General features: G+C 42.0%; 1 protein-coding gene across 2 annotated transcripts in view; it reads left to right on the forward strand.

Moving 5' to 3' along the window:
- LOC128013319 (zinc finger homeobox protein 4) overlaps positions 1–22689 on the forward strand; it is a 72267-nt gene that overhangs the window by 667 nt on the left and 48911 nt on the right. For both annotated transcript variants that reach the window (XM_052596225.1, XM_052596226.1), the window contains exons 2-3: positions 15717–18307; positions 19359–19861. In XM_052596225.1, the coding sequence (XP_052452185.1) occupies positions 15763–18307; positions 19359–19861 (3048 nt within the window). In that variant the 5' untranslated portion in view covers positions 15717–15762. The remainder of the gene's footprint in view (positions 1–15716; positions 18308–19358; positions 19862–22689) is intronic.

The raw sequence follows: 22689 nt of genomic DNA on the forward strand, positions 1-22689 counted from the left end.
CCGCGAACTGTCAGGCGATGTTGTCCTCCCGTATCTACCGTAAACCGGTTCCAGACTCTATTTCGTTTCATTTGCAAGCAAACCGCCGTAAATGTTAAGTTTCGCTCTATTTTCCACCGTTATTCGCTGATACGGAGTAAAAAGTGGACTGATTTGTACACTCGCGGCTGTTGTGTTGACTCGCCTCATCACAGCAGACGCTAAACAGCAGGGCTTCCTTACATTTGACCAAATTGCGTATCTTACATCTCAAACAATACACGTCATTACGTTTTATAAAACATCTGTTTGAAAAGGTAACGTGTCGAGAACAATATCCTGTAACAGTAAGAAACGCGCAGGCTACGTTTTGACACGACGACGCAAGTCGCTTCGGACCGGTGTTTTCCGTCATGTATCTTGAGATAGACTCAAAATCTGCGCAGTTCTCCTCAGATAGCCAAAAGACGCTTCTTTGTATATTTATGTTACCTGCAACGTGTAAAACAGTCTTTCCACGCTGCGGCTCGGATGATGGTAACGATAGGAGCGATTGAACTCTAACAGCAGCCGAGGGTCTCTTCTGCCATTTCCCGGACTCCTTCGTGTCTGTGGAAAACGGAATAAAAAGGACCGAAATCATTCCTATTTTCATCAGATAGCCCATTCCGTGTTTAAACTACTCGTCTCTTCTGTCTTGCCCGTAAGTTTCCTTCTCTTCTCCTTTCAATCCCTTTACGTTTTTCCTGAGAGAATTGTCCCCGAGTTTATAGTAAGGTCGGTAAGGCAGATTCTTAAAGTTGAGTTTTCGTTTTTTTTTTTTTTTTGTGGTAAAACGTTAACATTGGCATTGAAGACCGTGACGTGTGTGAGCGCTTGGCTTTTGGGTTGATGGTGAGTGTGAGGCAGAGTCTTGGCTCCGATTGGAACGCGACAGTGACAAGGGCATCGATCGCTTCCATTGAGAGCACAGAAAAAAGCCAGGCAGTGGGGAGGCAGAGCTCAGAGCCGCGGTGTGTCTGCGCTCTCTGCTCTCTCAACCAGCAGATATTCACTGTCTGGATCTCCGTGTTTTGTACGATTTCAAGTTGTTTTTACCGCGGGCAGCATGTTTGCTTGCTTGTGTATTAAATGAGCGGCGTTTGATTTTTCTATGTTAGAAATTGTGGATTTGTACGCTTTTTGTATTAATACGATCCTTTGTGGAGACCTGGATTTGTTTGCAAATTGGAACTGCACGGGAATTGCATCTATATTTTATTGGATTCGTTTTCATTAATATAATTTTATTTTATTTTTATTTAGATTTTTTTTTGTTTCAGTAATAACACTATTATTATTATTATTATTATTATAATGTACATATGTATGTATTGTATGTAAAAGTGTTATCTCTATTTTCATATTAAATCTATATTTTCAGCTTTAATTATTTTTATTTCTGTTGACTAAAAAGGCTGTGTTCCATTCAGAAATGTTGTTCTGTTATGTAAAAATCTTATTTTTAAAAAAAGGTTGTGTCTAAGATCTGCTGTCACAGAGAGACACAAAAGGTTAAGAAAAATTGTGGTTCAGTGCATTCGGTTGCATTAATGTAATTAGAAATGTTCATTTAAATGGAGACGTTTTATGGCACCACAAGGCATCTGGATCTATTAAGTGTGCTTTGATTTAATATCAGATGTGTTTTGCGTTTTTGTGTCCACATAATTTCATACAGTGCACAGATTGATTCGAGGTAGCACGGAATATTGTGAAGCCAACGAGAGGAGCCTTTAATAACTCTTGAGACATGTTCTGCAGTAAGATTGGCTGAGGCTTTTCCTAGGGTCGACAATGTGTCATTTCCATGAAGCCAAATTGCCCACTGCCTATATGATATTAATGTGCAAATCAATATTTCAGGGATTAAATTTCCCTTCTTCATTTTTTATGGTTTCTACCTCAATAAGTCTCAAGTCTAATAGAAGAGGCTGGATGATTTAAAATCTGGCTCTGCGGAGTGGCTTGCTACAAGCCTATCACAGCGTTCTGCTGTTCAGTACCCAAACTCCTATGGCAACGTGCAGAGGTTGACTGCCACTGCTTTGTGACATTAAGACACCCAATTTGGCTAAAAGGCTGAGAGATGACTGCGTGTTCGGTTGAATGCTAATATGTGGTTATCCCGGTATTGATAGTTGTAAAAGAGAAGCCCCATTCAAACACACACACACACACACACACACACACACACACACACACACACACACACACACACACACACACACACTAATGTTTGCATACACATGCAGGTAGAGAAACACACTCATAATGTATGCACACATTTGACAGCATCCATCTTAAAAAATAAAAATAAAGCACAAGACCAGTGATCACTGATGGTATCAGCTTCTCCCTAAAATGCTGCAGTATACAATCTTTTCCCCGTGAAGGCTTTATACAGGGTTAGACAGGGAAATACGGTTTCTATTTTCGAATGTGGTGATATGAACCATTTAGAGCACCAAGAGCTTCAATTCACCGGAGCACGTCTTGTTATTTCATTGCAGTCGTGGAAATTCGTTGTTGGTCAGCAATACTGAGAAGAAGCAGGAATGATTTTTTTTTCCACAGTCCTCTGAGCTTTCTGCTTTCTATCATTAGGTGTTTGTCTTTTTATTCATCTCGTACCATCTGTGCTACGCTTCACAGAGCGGCATGAATTTCATATGTGATATAATTTATTTTTTTTGGTCTCATCTTAAACCTTTGAACAGACCAATTTAATTTTGCCGGCAACGAAGGAATTTTTTTTTTTACATGGTGCAGGACAAAGGCCTTTTTAATCTGGCTGCGACTGTATGGTTTCCTTTAAGATTCCCTGTCTGTTACAGTTTCACAAGCTTAATGTCGTTGCGGTAAGATATTGTCCATTTTTTCCCGTTGTCATTTTCTTGAAGAAGCGCTTCCCAATTTTATATCAAGAACTTATTTGAGCTCTGTATTTTATGTACTCAGTTGCCAGTGCTTGTTGTGGTTTCCTGAGCACATTAACCGCTTAATAACCTCTGTATGCGTGTGTTTGTGTGTGCACTCCTCATAGATAACATTGGGAAAACTGTCACTTTGTTGTTAGAGGAACTATAGGGCTTTTGTTGTGGGCCCAACTGAATTTGGTTCGGAGGATGCAGTACTTGCCCCGGTCCGTAGAGCAGTGGGTGGAAAGCTGAGAAGTCAGGAGCTGGCTTAATGTATTAAGGGGGGCCTTTTTGTGTCAGCCCCGAGGCATTTCTGAGGCAGAAAGAGCCTCCCCTGCTTAGAGGCTTTCTGAAGGGTTAAACACTTGGATGGGGTTCAAGCTCCATAGCGCCTAGGGAAAGTGCATTTGACTATGTACAAGTTTCATGTAATTAGGACATAATTTTATTAACATATGCAAATTGTTAACTCAGAGGTTTGTTCAGCTGGTGAAGATCAGCTGAGCACAAACGGCTCATTGTTCCTGGGGCAAATAATGGATTCGGAGTCGGACGGTGGCAACGCATAACCAGCTATCTAATTTAAGTCGTACCATGGCAAAATTTCATTAGTAGCCATGGAGATGGGGTTAATTGTGCTGACTAATAGCCCTGACTATGGCGGTGGCCCCCGAAAAACAGCAAAAGCACGACGGCTTACTTAATCTGCCTCACGATAACACTTGTTTAGACACGTTTCCCTCATGTGGGAATTTGCATATGCAAATCCGGGGTCTTCCTGATCTCATTCGTCATGTCAGGCTGTCAAACGCGCTGAAAGACAATGAAAGCAAGAGCGAAGGCTGTTGCTGATCTCACCACAGAATGGGCAGCATTATTCAGGCCGACAACATTCTTTCATAATTTGTTTCTGATTAATAGACCAGACTGAGGCTCGTTCTGTTCGGGGCTTTTTGCAAAGAGAAGGTCAGGTCAGAAAGAGTTTCCACAGCAACTAAAGATCTATTCTTTTCCCTTTGGCTAATTAAATCACATTCTTTAGGCCTCTTCACTTTTTTTTTTAAAGAGAGTGGAAGAGGAGGGGAAAAAAATACTGTCGCAGATAATCTCTAGTTTCCTTCAGCTATAGATGGGTGGAAGCCTGCTGCAGTGCTAGTTCTCCTGAAGTAATCCTGTTTTTTGACAGAAATGTAAACTGATATAATTGCTTTTCAGGAAAGGGAATGCAGGGTTTGTACAAGTGTAAAAAGCATCGGAAAAGGATTAGCATTTTTTTGCATAATGCACAGCGGCTTTGAATGGGGCACTGAATGGTTGACTGAGTGACTTAGATGAAAGCGAGATGGAAACGGTGCCTTCTCGTCCTTTCTATCCAGGCCCCGCTTGTCCCCAAAGATGTTTGTCGAGGACTTGAGACAACAGGCACAGGCTTCATATTCCTGAAGCCTCCCAAGATGCCTGCAGATTTTGCCATCATGTGAAGTAATATGTATGATAATGGTGTCTCTCAACTGGTAAATAGCAGCCCGTATGCTTTATTCAGTAGCGTTCAGGCACAATAGCAGAGCTAGGGAGTGGATTCTGCAGAGATGGGATTTCTTTTTTCCTCCAGTGTCAATCTCACTTTAAACAGGTTTTGATTGAACGCTAGAAATGCTTCTTACTTTTTAGTTCTTTTTGTTCTTTCCTCAATATAAACAGGAGCGGTTTTGATCGAGAACACTAGGAATATGTTTGTTATCCTTTTGTTAAAACATTCCAAGCCTGAATTTTTGCGTGTGCTTGTGCGTGCGTGAAAAAAAAAAACACTTAATACGGCACTCATATATTATAGATGAGGCGTTTTGGAGGATGGTCGGATTCTAGCTCTAGTTTTTTTGTTTTGGGGGGAAGGTGCCGGGTGTGACGTGAGCGCCGCTTCCGTGATCTCAGCGACACTGACATTGAGGTCTCTCAAATGAACGCGAGCCGCCGCCAGAGACGTTTTTTTCGTGTTTTGTTGTGTTCTGTGAGGCCTTGATCATCTTTCACTGACCTTTTATAGACTAGAGCTATCCTTTCATATGCAAATGATTAAGGGAAAGGAATTGTAGCCGGGATAAGTGCTCACAGGTTATCACGAACAAAATGATTCTTCTTCTTTTCACTTCTGTTTCTTTTTCTGACCATTCCAGGGGTGAAAAGCAAGTCGCTTTGAGTCGATTGTGAAAGGTGGCGATGTCAGTCTTTTTAACCCCAGCGCTAAAGAAGAGGATACACCGTGGATGACGCTTCACGTCTGTTCATTTCAAACAAGGCTTACTGTTAGACAAGTCATGCTTTAGTGTCTGGTTGAATCAGGCATGTACTGACAAGCTCAACCAGATGTTGATGTGGGCCCGGTTGCCAAGTGAAACTTGTATGCTGTGGATTGTCCCCCTTTCCCCCCACCACCGGCCCTCGAGATGTGCTCTCCTTACTCTGCAGCTTGGATGTAGTTAAAACATCTCTTGCTTTTCCGCGACTTACACGCTGTTCCTACCGATGTGTGCGAACACATGACTGATGAGGACATGGACATTTCAAACAATCGTAAGGGTTGTTATGAGAAGGACTTGTTATCGTGAGGAAATGTAATTTTTGTCCTCATTGAGAACTTTCATTTTTGAGCACAGTTATCTAAATGTTTTTGTTGCTCTTGGTCCTCTGCCAGTCAGGATTACATTACTTTTACTGTCAGCTTGCGTCTCATCGGAGAAGGGGATTTTCCCCATTCGTATTCTCAGGCCTTCTTTGGTTTTTCGTGACGCCTTTGCTACAGGATATTAAAAATGGGGGGGGGGGGGGGGGGGGGGGGCAAACTAAAGAAACGTTTAGGCATTTCACTGGAAAATGCAGTCGTGTATAGAAATGAACGGAATAGACCAAATATTGTGTACAAAGTCCACAGAGTATTTTTTTAAGACACAATTCAGATTAAAGAAGAAGAAGAGAAGAGCATTTAGCTTATGTAAACGCAGCTGTGTCCATATAGCCATTCCTGAGCCGGTGAATGCACTGGTTTTCTAGTTTTCAGTCATTGTTGCAGAGACTATTGGCAGCTAAAGATTGAAAGACCCCTGATATGTTATATTTTTTGATCAGGTGGCATGTAAAAACGAGCTGTTCTTCTCTATGAGACTTAAAAATATTTTGAATCTATTGTAAAATAATATTTTAGCATTTGACTATCTGTGTCGTTTTTCAAAGCAGCTGAGATACCGTGCAACAAGATAATCTGGTGAAGATTTGTGTCTCTCCAGATCACAGCAACCAAGTGTGCATTAAATATCATGCAGGGATTGTCATATTGCCACAGCTGTTGTGAAGCACCTTATTTCATGTCTAAGTACAATTATATGGGGAAAGGTTGAGCTTAACTGTGACATCCTCTTCCTGATTCTCCCTCCATATGTAGATAAAAATTTATAGGTGCTCCATTCAGACAGATATACACTTAAAAATCGTACGCACCCTCGTTGCTGGATAACAAGCCCATTATTAGTCGTCAAGAGAGGGATGAGGCCATAATTGAATATGTATGACCGGCAGTGCCTTATGTAAACAGATAAATGAGAGCCTGCCCTCATGAATATTCATGCCGCTTAGTTCATCTGGCCCTGTGATGAGGATATTAACATGGCTGTTCCACCTGTGTGTATGTGTCTGAAGAAAAAGAGCGGTTTTCCAGACATGACACTGGCCCAGTGTTTGTGTTAGTCCAGAGGCTGAGCAAGAGAAGTCCCCGGAGAAGTATTTGGTTAATGCTAGACTTCTCATATCCTGTCTCGCTCTGGTCTGGCATGTGTGTTGGAATCATCTTTAATTATTTGCTTTAAAGGGGGTTAGACTTTCCATCAGGGCAGATGAGTGGCATGGACTGAAGGCTGGTTTTGTGTGTCCCGGCGTGGGTCGTCGTCTTTTTCGTTTTAATGACGTGTAGCAACAGAACCAGATTAAATGCGTAGCGAGCGGAGCTCACGTTAGAGAATGGTGGTCGTGAAATAAAAAGAACAAAGTATTGCATTGAGCCAAGAGAAAAAAGGTAACGGTGTCGTCTGTATTTTGGGCTTTTGGAGAAACAACGATTTTCTGCCTCACCTTGTCCTCTTTGTTTTTTTTTTTTTGGAGGGAGATTTCTTTTAGTTTTATGTGGAGACAATAGGGAGCCCTGCTTGCTGTGCCCATAACCATTTAATTTATGGACAATCAAAGAAAGTGTAATAAAAAAGACCTATGGAAAGCGTATGAAAAAACCATTAAGGAAAATTGAGGTCCTTTGAGGTTGTTTCATATAAAATCAAATCAGAGGCCTTTGCGAAGATCAAGCGATGCATATGAAGGCGGACCGGAGGGCTGTTAAATCTGACGACGGATGGGGGCTCGACGAATACTTTTTTTTTGAGAAAGCCAGATTATTTTCCATTTAATGCCTGCGAGACTGTGAGATTTGTTGAAACAAATGTATATGTGCCATTTCATGCGCTCGCATCTGGGCTCTGCATTTCAAAACACTCTCTCACCACAGCTTTATGCTTATTACTGCATGGCATTTGATAGCAAAACAAATCATTCTTCCCCCTGACTATTACCATTCAGAGCTGTAGGTATAATGTGTTTTCTTTGCTTTAATTAGTTGGCGGTTATGCTGATCCAGAGTTTGTTTTCTCATCTAGGTTGTCATTGACCTTAAAATACCCCCAGTGTCTTGTTGAGGCCTTAGCGATCTGAAAAGCATAACACAATGTGGCCTTCCCCGCTGTAGCGCACTGATAATGTTACAGTCGGGCCAAAGCGGCCCATATAGGCTTTCAAATGGCGTAAGTGGCAATAACCACAGACTCGTTTAATGTTTCTCTTCATTAGCACTGCTCACAGATATTTTTTCGGTCTCTTGCCCTTTTCATCTGCAAAGAAACAATTTTTGGCTCCCTTATAATACGCCATTAAATGAATGATTTTTTTTAATGAGTCAAAAAAAGGATTAATCATTTTACTACGCACGTCATTTTGTCTGGTGATTGTAGAAAGCAGACGAAGGGACGTGACTGCCAGATTCGTCGAAATTAACTTTGAAAATTGAATCGGTAGTTTGCGTGACATTCCGTTTATTTGATAATGGAATATTGTGGCCCTAATTTCAGCTCATTCTAATTACATCTGACAGTTGTTTGTTTGGAGTGAAATCCAATTAAAGTGTACACTTTTCAAGCGGAATACTCCGGTTCCTCCTTAAAGAAATAATGACCCCATGATGGCTCTGAAAATAAATGTTTTTTTGTGGGCATACAAGGGTAAACTCGCAACAGCTGTCAGAACAGAGTTTGTTTAAAAAAGCAAATGCCTTTGGTCTAAAGTTCATTTGGAGAACTCTCTAATTAAATATAGGCCCAGACCTTAAGTTAATTAGTAATTCTCTGGCTCCAGAAATTAGGGAGATCAGGAGCACGATCTCTCGTGCTGCCATATAAAGGCATTAGGGCCTGCACGGGAGAACTTAGTTAGCAGTAATTCATGCTTTAATAGATTGTTTGACATGTTTTGTGAAATTCCTGCGTGAAGAACTCTCTGGTTAGCGCATAGCTAGCGGCGCTGGAATGCATGCAGGGATACCTGGCCTGTGATTATGTTTATAATACTAGATAATTACAGGACCGGCAGGCTGGATGCTTCGTCTTTACTGAGCAACTTGAACTTTAAACTTTTATTGTTTCTCTGGGAAAATGACAGCACGGAAAGGTCAAAATCTGCGAGCGAAAAACGGGCTCTCGTTCCAAATGGCGCCTGCTCACTGCTTCAGGCCCATGCGGTAGCGTGTCAAAACATTCATCAGGTTAAAGTTAGTTAACAGAGGACGACCGTAGAAATATAACACCTGTCTGACAGGCTTAACAGGGTATATTTTTAGATGGCTTGTTAAACGGTGATTTCACCCCCTCCCATGTGTTTTTTGGAGGTGAAATATGTGGCCTGTGTTTGACTTTGTGTGTGTGTGTGTGTGTGTGTGTTTGGTCCTCACCCCCATCACTGCAATGTAAGCCATGTTTGTAGGCCTTATTTGAAAGCAGCGAACACAAAGCGTGTGATTACATGAGCGTCACTCATTCGGACAACTTCGATTGCAGGACTGACGTTTTTAATTCTGCTTTATTTGTTTTTATGTATTGGAAGGGACTAGTGCTTTCAAACAGATGTGCGTAAAACTACGATTTATGTAACTGGTAAGCGCTTTCATATTGTATGTATTGTACTTCACAAGAACATGTTTGACCAGTAGATTAAAATTTATTTAGCACAGGGAAATCAAAGGATTAGTCAGTCATCATTTTAACTCTAATCCAGCTCGGCAAAAACTAGACAAAGAGGGTGATTACTGAACACAGACGGGCAAAGCTACAATTAGATTCTCTGCTTTTCTTGTTGAGAACGGGAAAAAAAAAAAAAAACACTCATCATTCACACAAAAGGAAAATGCTCTGAACTTTTCCCCCCTCCTTCGAAGAGAAAAAAAGCGAAGCAGAAAGCAAACATATTCATCACTTGTGCTTGTGTGGACAGCAGAAAGATCACGAGATGAATTCACGTCAAGCCAGTGAATCGGAGAAAACAACTCTAATTTTAGTCAGTGCCTCCTCTGAGAAATGTGCGTTTCTAGTGTTTAGTCATATTCTCTGACAGTGCCTGTGCATGTTTTTATTTGTTTGTGCGCCATTACTATAAAGAGGAAACAGCATATCTGCTTTCCTAATTAAGCCGTAAGACTCACCAGGGGCGACGCACTGATTTGCATCTGGCTTATTTCTCTTAGCAAAACACACAGCAAATATGCCTGATGGGTCTCAGGTGGGCAAACGTGCGTGGTTGTCTCTGCGACGCTCTCTAAGTTAACTGTGAAGAGAGAGAGAGAGAGAGAGAGGTGGGGTTAAAGAGATGATCTGCTGTGTCACGTGGACACGGGCACCAGAGAAGATGTGAAACCAGATGTGGGGTGAAAAAAAGGCTAAAGAGGAAGACTAGTGGGGAACCTGCCAGCATACGTTCTCCTTTCCCCTCCTTCTCTTTTTCTCAGTTGAAAAAGAATGTTAATGATTTTTTTCACCCCCCTGCGCTCCTCCAGAGACACTGCCTCATTGTTTGTCGTGAGGACCTTTTCTTTCTAACTTAATTACCTTCTCCCCTTTTTCTGTGACTTGGACTGAAAGTTTGCACTGTGTCGGGAGAGGTCGTCACACATTCTTTTTACGCTCCTTTTCATTAATCCAGGGTGTGCAGGCATTTTTTCTCTGTGTCGGGACGGTAGGGGTGGGTAATGGAAGAGCCTCGGAATGATCCGCAGGAAGCTTAAAGCCGGTTAATGCAGTATAATAGTCTGGACATAGACTGGCCTTTGTTTGTGCGGTTCATTTCGAATCAGGCGTAATTAACTCCAGAGTGTTTCCAGATTGCCAGCAAGGAGAAATTGCAGCCTTCTCTGCTTTGAATTGAGAAAAGACATTAGCTATGTAGATTATGTTTCCCTTTGATACCGGCCTCTCCTGTTAAAAGTTTTCGAATGGGAGAGGGAGTCGTATAAACCCAGGCACTCTTTTTTCCCCCCTCTCATTTAAAGGGTCTTTTTGAAGTAATTTTGTATGTAAAACTTAGGTCGCGTGATACGTTTTTTTCCCCCCATTCTTTCGTTTTTAGTAGTACAAGGTTTTAAAGATTTAAAAACTGGAACTTTTTTCATACTTAACTTGTTTTGTGCTTCAAATCGTTTGACTCTTTTGTTAAACTCCAGCCACAGAAAGGTAATTTGTACAACAGCTAAATAGACGTCTTTTTGCTGATGTGGATATGCCACACCCGACAGTAATGATATGTTGCGTATTGAAAATGAGGCCCTTAAATGTGGTTATGGCACAGGGGAGATATCCTGCTTCTACTGTTACACCTCTGGGCATCGACGGGGTCGGGAAAAGCCTTTGTGAAAAAAAGGTCATGCAAAACCGCACCCCCCCCACACTCCTTTTCTCTCTCCCCTTTGCAATTCTCTCTCTGTTTTGGACTTAAACAAGAAAGAATTAAGCCTCCCGGTGTCCTTGGAGGCCAGAGAAGCTCTTGATGTTTGGATAATACCACTTTGATGGATTTTTCATCAGTTCTTTCTGCATGGCAACAAATAAACAAGTATAATTAGACTTGTGAAGGCCTATTCATGCCTTTGTTAGGATTAGATATATGTGCAGTTTGCATGCTGTGACTCTCTTTTGTCTTTCCCTAACTCACTATGACATTTTGATAGAGGATTTGGTGTTGAGAAAAGCCCCAGCAGAGGCTGGGGTGACCTTTCTTAAATCGGATATAATTCGGAGGCGTTTTACCTATTTTTCCTGTTTCTTTCTTTCCCATTTGTATTGCAGTTCCACTTCAGCAACGCGTGACACATATGTGCACGCTAACGTTTAACTTTTGTCTATGCCTCAAAAAAAGTACGACCTGAAAAACTATTTAGGGAAGAAAGGGTGATGAAATCCTTTTTCTTTGGGTGGGGGGCCGTGGGTTGGATCAGGGGTAGTCTTAGCACTCGGGTAAACCTAGCATTCCTACTCCATTATTCCCGTCTCTTGATCAGATCACATTCTTTTAATCACTTCACAGGCAGCGTCTCCACAGAGAACCGAGAGCGAAGCCGAGACAGTCTTAATTAAAAAACAGAGGTTGAAACACTGTTTGCCATCTTTTTCTTCGAATGGGAACGGGAGCCATTTCCATGCAATGAGATCTGTCCTCATTGTTTTGAGAGAGCGCTCTTTCAGTTCCAAGAAAAAGAGCTTAGTGTTTGTTTTTTTTTTCTTTTTCTTTTTGTAGCCTTTGCTTTTTAGACCGAGTAGAAGGAGGGAAAGTAAGACGAGAGAGAAAAGCTGTTTCACAGTTAAGTTACAACACGTTGGAGGAATTGTAAAACGTTGTGTAGAAAAAGGTGTTAACAGAGGAAAAATGCAGTCTGAAAGAACATAGAGCCCCTTTTAATAGCAAAGTATGTACTTAAGACTAGTTTCTGTTTCTTTTTAATGGAAAAGAGAGTATGTTAACAATCGAGATTGAGCTGGTTTGAAGAAAGACGCCTGCATGTGATTCCTTTAAAGTCGTTCTTGTCAGGAATCTTGAGCGCTTGAGGATGTCTGGATAATATGCAGTGACTTGCTGTAACAAACAGTGATTTTTATATTTATTTTTGTGGGAAGAAATTGATGGGCACACTTAAGTTACCAGGGCTGATTGTCAATGAAACGTCTTCTGATGCGAAATATCAATATGAAAGCTAGAGGTGCTCTCAGCATCCCTGGATACTTGCCTCATATCAAAACAAGCGTAGCTCTGAGCTGTTTAGCTCTTTTGTGCCTTGCTTTATAATTCATAGGCATGTAATGATTCACATGCATAGCCAAAAATGTAGAGACACAGGCAAATCCAGAGGAGGCATCTCTCTCAGCACTTCAAGTGTCAAAAAATGCATAATTCATCTCAAACTGCGTGTTTTATGTCCGGACCCGCATTAACTGATGTTGTGTGTTAGGATCCGAAGGAAAGCAACAAACACGCGCAGTTGCACACAAAATCTCTGCATAAATTCAATTTTTCTACTACCTGAAAGAAGGAAAAAAGAGAATGAGGAAGCCGGTTGTATAATTACAGCTTCCATATTGTATTTGATACCTTTTAAAGGCTGAATTCAAAGAGAAACAAATCACAGGCAGCCGCTGACAAGGTAGACACATGAGGGAGAGTGTGTGTTTTGTGAAGGTTGCTTGTTTTATGATGTGCAGTGGGTTTTGTGTTAACGTCGCTGGAATGTTGTGTGCGGCTCACACACTCACCCAGCGCCCACAGGCCCTGGAGGCACAGCTGCTGGCTCTGTGATCTTACACTGGGAGATGCAGAAATTATCACAGGAGAACACTGTAATCTAGTCCTCGCTTCCCTGCCAAACGTGTGTTTTTGGAGACGTACATTCCTCTCGGCTTGCATAAATGACCCCCCGCCAAACTTCGCCACTGCACACATACACAGACACACCTTTCTTCTTTTCTTGCGTGAAGCTAATTCTAAAAGGTGCTAATTTTGCACTAATTGCTGAACAGTGTTGCTCTCAGGGCATTTGGGAGCAATCTCTTTATTTTCTTCAGCAGTGCATTGTGCAGATCACCCCCACCATTTGTTTATTATACAATTTAATTTACATTTCATTAATGTGATAGCTTATCTGCATTTCCTAGCAGAAGTATTCAAATTCTTTACTTCTGTGCATTTTCTTGTGTTAAGAATATACTTGATTTCAATAGTAAAATTGATCTTTTCTGTGTGTAATATCCATATGATTTTCCAGACGTATTTATCCAAGGCTTCATTTAAATGAATCCCTGATTTGCTTTGTATCAAAATAATGATCTGGAAAAAAGTGATTTGCACATAGCTATGTGGAGAGGGCATGTTTGCAATTGTTGTTTAATTTTGCATCATCTTTTAACCTCGTTTGCATTTTTTTTTTAAAATGCTTTTCCAAATTGCATTGTGTTCAATAAGCTATTATCAAATTTCCTATATTCTTGAGAATAATTAAAAAATAATCCTGGTGCAGCAGACAGGGCTGCCGTTTTAAAATTCTGGGTCTGTCTTGAGTGCATTTAATTCTAATTGAAAACACAGCAGTTGCAAGCCTGTCATTGTTGGCCTTCACCACAAATCTCTACCTCTTCTGCACACACTGATATCACACTGAAAATTTGGAGCAGCTGGGTTTCTCTTTGCTCTCTGGGCCTCATTCGCACATCTGGGCAAGGTAGGCACATATGCTTCGGATCCAACTCTATTTCAGCGTCCAAGCTTAGTCCCAGTTTTTGAATCTGCAGTGCCAGCCTTGAGAATAAATTGTGTGTTGTCCAAGAAAAAAAAAAAAATGATTGAAGGGTTTTCATCAGCAAGGTGCACATAAGATTTGTGAAAGCCAGGAGAGACCCTGATTGAGACAGTGATGGTTGGGAGATGGGCAGCCATCCAGGATAGATAACATCGCAATGGTATTTCAAATGGTGTGCTTTATGCGCTTGGGTTTTTGTGGGCTGCCAAGGATGAAAAATGAAAAACAAAAAAAGTGAAAAGAAATTGCGAGATGGCCCTCCCGGGGTGACTGGACTGGGTGTGCTAAATATTAATTTGAGTTTGAGGTGATTGTCGGAGAGGCCAAAGCGTGGGCTAGAATTTGGATGGCTGCTTAATCAGGGCTTGTTAGATACCTGCTGGGGGATCTCTCAGAGGGAAGATTTGGTATAAGCTGATTTACTGAGTAACATAGGAACTGCCTAGAGATACTGCCTCTCTTTGCCAAAGTGGTCATGATTTGAATGTGGTGGTCCACCCCTCTTTTCTTTGCTTATTGTAATTATGTTGCAGTGATAAAGGGGCTCGCAGAAACATTTCTGTGGGAGTAGGGATATGCCGCTATCAACTTTTCCTGTTCCTAATGCTTTTATCACGGTATACAATATTATCACGGTATAGAAATTTATTTTAAATAGTGGTCATAATATAGTATCACAGGTTAAATATTTCTTATAACAAAAATAACTGAAGATTTAAATACAATAGAGCAATACAGAAAAAAAAATATATAAAGTTAAAAGTTTTACACAGATTAAAGTGCAAAAGAACTATAAATATCAATAGGTATCACTTTACAATGAGACCTCATTTGTTAACGCATTAACATTCACAATGAGCAATAGCCACATTTGCTACAGAAGTTATTAAAATACAAGTCTTAGTTCATGTTAGCTCATTAAGTAACAGTTGCAACTCTCGATCTTAACAATGTGTTATTAAATAATGGAATACCTAAGATTAATGAATGTTCAGAAGAATTTTTCATTGGCAGTTTGCTAACTAATCCATTAACTAATGTTAACTAATGAAGCCCTAATGTATAATGTAAAGTCTGAATTAACAATAAAGAATCAAAACACTTTCAGACAATATCTAGAGCATGTTGTAGTCCAGATAAAAAAAAAAAAAAAAAAAACTTTGAAAATAAATAGCCTACTAAGTCTAAATATTTAAGTATTTGGCTGTGATGAACACCATATAGCAAATCTACAAATCTGAATGGAAATTTAAATCTCCTTATTTAAATATGTTCAGTAGTAGTACAGCTGCTTTATTTATGGGGTTTCCAGGGTAATGGCTGCATTTTCAACAGTTTAGGCCATCTGCTGTCAGAGGGTGAATGTGCTTTCATTCAGCGCAACTCTCACGTGTTCATGCTTCTCATGCGTGCTCGTTTACATCTGAGCACACACTCTTTCAAGCAGCATACAGCATACATAGAGTTGATGGAAAAAGTATTCTTAAAATGCATCCCAAATTCTGAATAATTTGTAATATATAAATAATCACGGTATTTAGAAGTGCCCATGATAACAATATTGTGCATATTCATTACCGTGATATCGCATTATCGAATACCAGCACATCTATGTGGGAGTGGTCTAATCTTAAAGGGAGTGCTGCACATGTTATTGAAAAAGTCTCATACTTAAACTGCTTTTTTTAACAATTGAAACCTCTTGTTAACCTCTGCTAATTTTTGAGCTAATTCACAAATAATTGCAGCTCAGGAATGCTCTCTATATCATCAAGGATAACATATGCTAAAGATCAGGTTCGTTATCGTTATACATGTTCTAATTTGTATTTGCTCTCTTTTTTATCTTATTTATGCAGGTCCCTGACAGGCTGGATGAAATGAGATCCCCATGTAGTGATTACCATGGAAACTTGTGATTCCCCTTCTCTCTCAAGGCAGGAAAATGGGCAGCAGATATCAAAGCTACGTGAGACGACACATCTTGATAATGAGGTGCCAGAGAAAGTCCCTGGGATGGAGCCTGACAAGGAAAACAGCCCTGCGGATGACAACCTGAGGACGGAGGAGAGCCGTCGAGAGATCGCGTTGGGATTGAGCGCAGAAAATGCGATAGGTGCGGCCACTAAAGAGATCCCCTGCAACGAATGTGCCACTTCCTTCTCGAGTTTACAGAAATACATGGAGCACCACTGCCCGAACGCTCGCCTTCCTCTTCTGAAGGACGAGAATGAGAGCGAGGTCAGTGACCTTGAGGACAGCGATGTAGAGAACCTGACAGGAGAGATAGTTTACCAGCCAGATGGCTCAGCTTTTATTCTTGAGGACTCCAAAGAAGGTGGCCAGTCAGGGGTCAAAAGCCTCTTTTCCCCAGCACTGTTTTCAAACTCCCAAACTGCTGCCGGGGACAAGACTGAGCAGTCGGCCACAGCCCCCATGTCCTTTTATCCACAAGTGATCAATACCTTTCACATCACTTCATCCCTCGGGAAACCATTCACGGCCGATCAGGCTTTCCCAAATACCTCAGCATTAGCAGGAGATGGTCCTGTGTTGCACAGTTTCCGTGTGTACGATCTCCGACACAAGAGTGATAAAGACTATCTTACCATTGATGGCGCAGCCAAAAACTCCTGTGTGTCCAAAGATGTTCCAAACAATGTGGACTTGTCTAAATTTGATGGTTGCATTAGTGATGGGAAAAGGAAACCTATTCTGATGTGTTTCTTGTGCAAGTTGTCTTTTGGTTATAGTAGGTCATTTGTAACCCATGCTGTGCATGATCATCGGATGACCCTCAATGAACAGGAGCAAAAGCTCCTTAGTAATAAATATGTCTCTGCCATCATACAGGGCATTGGTAAAGACAAAGAACCTCTTATAAGCTTTCTGGAACCAAAAAAAAACAATTCTGTGTTACCACACTTTTCTACTGCAAACTTCATGGGCCCTGATCCAGGCATTCGCAGCCTGTGGAACACCTTTCACATAGAAAATGGTGATTCCCTGCAGGCTGGTTTCGCCTTCCTAAAAGGAAGTGCCAGTTTGGCATCTTCTGCAGACCAGTCGCCCAGGAGTGCCCAGATGCCAAAGGCTGAACTGAACCTCGGGGTTGCGACCACCTCGGCACTCAAATCCCCCGTCAGCTCTGTGTCTCTCCAGCGCTCGTCGCCAGGAACTGGGTGCAGGGATCAGGAGAGCAACTGTGAACGGCAGAAGGACATTAGCACTTTGCATGCCAATGGTGAGCTCCCCATCAAAAGTGAGCCCAGAGACATGGCCGACGCTGAGGAGGATGAAGACATGTATTTGAATGAGCTCGACGACGATGGCGTTTGTGAACTTGGGGATAGTACCAGTAGCAAAGATTTCCCTCTCTTAAACCAAAGCATTTCTCCTTTATCGTCCAGTGTGCTAAAATTTACTGAAAGGGGTACTAATTCCTCTGTGACTGTTGCCAATGACCTAGAGAAGACAAAGCAAGCTGCTGCCAGCTTGGACTACAGCAATGACTACACGAGCGGAGGCAGCAAAGATGGCTGCGACTCCAACGGAGGCAGGGATGGCAGTCCGTCATCTCTTCCTCTTGACATGATGCGACGAGACGATGAAAGCCCTGGCCCACTGCACCAGCATGCTGCCACACCCAGCACCCCTGGCACACCCGGCCCGGGAGAAGGCTCTCCTGGAAGTGGAATTGAATGCCCCAAGTGTGACACTGTCTTAGGTTCCTCGCGTTCACTTGGTGGTCACATGACCATGATGCACTCACGGAACTCCTGCAAGACGCTGAAATGCCCCAAATGCAATTGGCACTACAAGTACCAGCAGACCCTGGATGCTCACATGAAGGAGAAGCACCCAGAGTCTGAAGGCTCTTGTGTCTATTGCCGCACGGGCCAGCCTCACCCTCGACTCGCCCGGGGTGAGAGCTATACTTGCGGCTACAAACCTTTCCGCTGCGAGGTGTGCAACTACTCCACAACCACCAAAGGCAACCTTAGCATACACATGCAGTCGGACAAGCACCTTAACAATGTGCAGACGCTGCAGAACGGAGGAACGGAAGCCATCTACAACCATGCTGCTCCTGTGTCCAACGCCAGCCTGAGCGGGTGTGGGACCCCCTCACCCTCCAAGCCCAAACAGAAACCCACATGGCGATGTGAGGTCTGCGACTATGAGACCAATGTGGCTCGCAATTTGCGCATCCACATGACAAGTGAGAAACACATGCACAACATGATGCTTCTTCAGCAGAACATGAAGCAGATCCAGCACAACTTGCACATGGGCTTGGCACCGGCCGAGGCAGAGCTCTACCAGTACTACCTGGCCCAGAACATCGGGCTCACTGGTATGAAACTGGAGAACCCTTCAGACCCACAAATGATGATCAACCCCTTCCAGCTTGACCCTAGCACTGCCGCAGCTCTGGCTCCCGGTCACGGTGAGTAGTTTCCCCCCTTGGATATGCTTGTCACTCACTTTCTTTTGTTCTCTGTCTCCTTCACTGACTCCGGTCTTATTACTCTTGTCATTATTGTATCCTGCTCTCGACTTGTTCTGTGATTTGAGCTGCCATGTGAGAATCTGTTTCCTAATTTTCTTAAGATTAGCCCTCGTCTTAACATTGGCTGTAGGGAGCAGATGGCATACGAACAACATACAGCAGCAGTTTTATTCTTTCACTTTGTCGGTCAAGACCAAAAAAACCCCTTTCTGCATCTGTTTCTGAAAGCCGATACCCTTGTGCATTAATCTCTTGGATCTTTACCTCCATACGTAGTATAGATTGACACATATACATTAGCCTGTCAAGAAATATTGTTTCCACAAAAAAACAAAAAAAAAAACAAAACATTATCTTTCATCCAGCAACTCAGAAACTCTCGTCTAACAAAATGCTATATTTGTACCTTGTCTTGATCTTGTGTAATTATTAAATTCAAAGCTTTTTTCTAGGGGGTTTAGAGTATGTGAAATGATCTAGTTTGCTTCTAAAAGTGCAGAGATCAAAGAACTAAATTACAATTAGATGTAAGATGATCTGTTTTTTATCATTTTAATTTTTTGGGCTACTGTTGAGGCAGGCTCGTTTTATATTGATCAGGTTTGTGTCTTTAAAGAGAGAGAGAAAAAAAAACATCCCTGAGTACAAACTCAGGAATGCCTGGTAGGAATAATTAAAGCTATCTGATGAGGGAGTTTAGAACTTGAAAGGGATGATTGTAATTGATCCTGATTCAATCCTATTATAGCTTTTTATAGTTAAGGCTTTATAAAAGCCATACTCCTTACTGGGGCTTTATTTTATCAAATCCTTTTGTATGGGTGCCCTACACCAGTCTCTCAGCTCTTTTTAAATTTCATTTAATAATAATAAAAAAAAACCTTTTCTCTTTTTCTCCTCCCTGTGTGCCCCACCTCTTCCCTTCTCCACCCCCCCCCACCTTTCCTTCTCTCTCTCTCTCTCTCTCTCTCTCTTTCTCCCCCTGCAGTAAATAATGAGCTGCCTGCGGAGCTGCGTCTTGCGAGTGGTCAGCTAATGGGTGATGACCTGTCCGTCCTCTCTGCTGGGGAGCTGTCACCTTGCATCAACGACCCGCTGCTGAAGCTCTTCCAGTGCGCGGTGTGCAACAAATTCAGCTCTGACAGCCTGGAAGCCCTCAGCGGGCACGTGGCGGCAGAGCGATCGCTTCCGGAAGAGGAGTGGAGGGCCGTGATGGGAGACGTCTACCAATGCAAGCTGTGCAACTACAACACGCAGCTCAAGGCCAATTTCCAGCTCCACTGCAAGACCGACAAGCACATGCAGAAGTATCAGCTGGTGGCCCACATCAAGGAAGGTGGCAAAGCCAACCAGTGGCGTCTCAAGTGCATTGCCATCGGCAACCCCGTGCACCTGAAGTGTAACGCCTGCGACTACTACAGCAACAGTGTGGAGAAGCTGAGACTGCATGCGACCAACCAGAGGCACGAAGCTGCGCTGAAGGTCTACAAGGTCAGCTATGCTTTACTTTGTGTTGAACTGTGTTATGACCCACTGTCCTAGTTCTGTGTGTTCTCTGTGTCACCTGGGTTAATATTTACTTTGTTTTTTTTTACTTTTACTTACTTTTATTGCATTATATCTATTTTATCACTGTATTTGAAAGAGTCAGGCCATAGTCAGGAGAATACAAACAGTGAACATTTTTTTTTATGATGTCAGATGTCATTAGTACAGCTTTAAATTTGTTTTGGCCTTCTATGCTCGCCCTTTTCCCAGTTTCCTCTGCTCTCTTTCCTGTAAAGACAGGATTGTGCCAGTCAGCCTGTTTACAAGACACCTTTCAGAAATCAAACCTAACTGAATTTATGCTAGAAATATCAATATTTTTAACAGTTGGCCACTGTTGTAGCACTCCACTGAATTTTTGCCTCTGAGGAAAGCTGCCCCATCAGCCAGTGTATAACAACAAACATCATCTTCATCAACAGCTGACAAATTTTTAACACGCGACTGTGTATGCTTGTCAACATGCACGCATATGAAAGGGAAACATTACAATTATTTTTAGATCCCCCTGTCTTTACTATTTTTTTTTTACATACAAATAACCAACATTAAATTTAAGCATTCCTTTTTCTGATTTGCGGGTAATTTTTGACTGTTTTGCTCAAGGCCTAGGGCAGATAACTGATCCACAGCGGTGGGGGTTGAACAGAGGCCTCTGCAGCCTCATCCTGTTCTTAAGTGCATTTGGGTGTTGACTTACTGGACTTGTGTGATTGCCTGAAACAATAATACTAACATCCTGAAATCATAGACCAGCATCACATCCCAGACACATTAGTGGACTCCTCTGGATAAACTGTATTAACTTAATGAGGATCTATTGACCAGCATTAGTCACTTTTGACTTGTGTGTGCTCGTAAGCTGGACTCAGCTGTATATTTAGAAAAGTGAATTTAGCAGCTGACAATGGCTAGACTGCAAACAAAATTGGCAGTCTTGTAATGATGGCAATAATGCGAACAATTCATTACTCTGACCTAATTACACACACAGTCATTCAAAAGGGGTTTTAAAAGGAAAATACAACTACTGTCGCTTTCACACCGAGAACCTCCTGAAAAATAGTTAAGTCAGAACCAAATGCTGAAAAAAAAAAACACCTTCTGAGAATAAGAAATGGTGAGTTTCTAGTACTTTTAAGAAATGGGACTTTGAGCTGCTTCGTGTTATTAATACATTCAGACAGTGTTAGAAATCCAGAGCAAGTAACTAAACAACAAAGAGCAAATCCTCCAATGGGTGAAGTCAGCATGAGGCAAATAAAGGGCTGAAAGAATCGCATGTGGTATTTGGAGGCCTGGCATTAAAGATGCAGTCCATGGGAATGTTTTGAAATCCTTAGCAGTTTAGAAAGGGCTGGGGGGTCAGGGGGCTTGGCTAATTCTCAAAGCAAATAAAAAGGCTCCATGGCAACAGAGAGCATTTCAGATCACGTCGAAAGACAAATAGATTGGAGATTAGAAGAAGAGAAAGGCCTAGTTTAGCTATGATCTTAGTAAGTCTAGCAGTAGATTTGTTTCTTCACGTGCACGTGTGGTTGTGTCACTGCCTGATTATTGACGCGATTGTTTGCGTTTATCCTGAAATGTTTAAGTAGTTTACCTGAATTTTTAGCAGCCGAGGAGCATCTTTACCATTTACACTTTCTTTTTTAGAACAGCAGGTGGCTATGTAGAGCATGTAGAAAATACTCCCGATATTTTAGCACTCAAATAGACGCCTACCCCTTTGAGTTTTATTGGCGCACACTTTAAGAAGTGTAAGAACAGGTGATGGGGCTGAATTTTGATGGGGAGAGAAGGCTGTCCACTTGACACACAGGGGGTGAGGGGGTTCGCTCTGGCTCTCTCATCTCCTTGCGCCCCCACCTTTACCCAGGGAGAGGGAAATCTGTTCTACAGATGCGGCTTCTAATGCTTTTGGCAGGAACCGGGCCGTTTCGCTCATGTATATTTGGTAGTAAATGTTGGGAAAAAAAGAAAAAGGTTTCTTTATTTGACCAGAAAAACACCTCATCTTTTATGTTCAAAGGTGAAAGGGTAGCACGCTAAAGAACAAAGTATTGATGACCTTTCCATATGAGCCCCAGAACACAAAGTATCTTTATAGCCCAGAATGATTGAGGATACAAACAAAAAGCATATTCAGTATTTTTATTACAGCTCTGTACCTACGATTTAGGTTTTTGAGATTTGCCATACATTAAAAAAGGCCTCAATTACATTAACAGTGCTATGTTTCTTTCTTTTCTTTTCTTTTTTTTTGTGAAAGGCTAGGTGGTTTTAAAACTCCCAAGCCCACACCTAAAACAGCCTTGGATTATTCCCCACTATTATGAAGTAATTTGGCTGTTAAAATAAATACAATGCAAATTCTTGACCCCTTAGTGTTTGGCATTAGCTTACAGTTATGATATATTGTCGTTATACAATTATTGTTAATAACCACTCAAATAAACGCAGATGTAGTTGAGTGTAAATCTGTCAAGGCCTTTCAAAGGCGGCGTAACGCTTGATTAAGAAATGGTGAGAAATGTATGTTGCTCCAAAGAGCCTATTTGCGCTGGGCACTTGGGTCATTTGAAGCCAAGAATGTTCATGGTCAGTGTGTTGGAAGCGGGGGGAAAGCCAGATACCGACCCGCACCTGTTCACCAGGTGGTCCTCGCCCCTCTGTTTGTCTCTTCCCTTCTCTCTCTACTTCCTCTCTCTGGAGGCTTGTGTGCAGCACATAAGGACGTCCAGTATGTATCCCCAGTTGCGCGTCAGGAG

Source organism: Carassius gibelio, chromosome B24 (assembly GCF_023724105.1).
Source record: "Carassius gibelio isolate Cgi1373 ecotype wild population from Czech Republic chromosome B24, carGib1.2-hapl.c, whole genome shotgun sequence".
Classification (NCBI taxonomy): Eukaryota; Metazoa; Chordata; class Actinopteri; order Cypriniformes; family Cyprinidae; genus Carassius; species Carassius gibelio.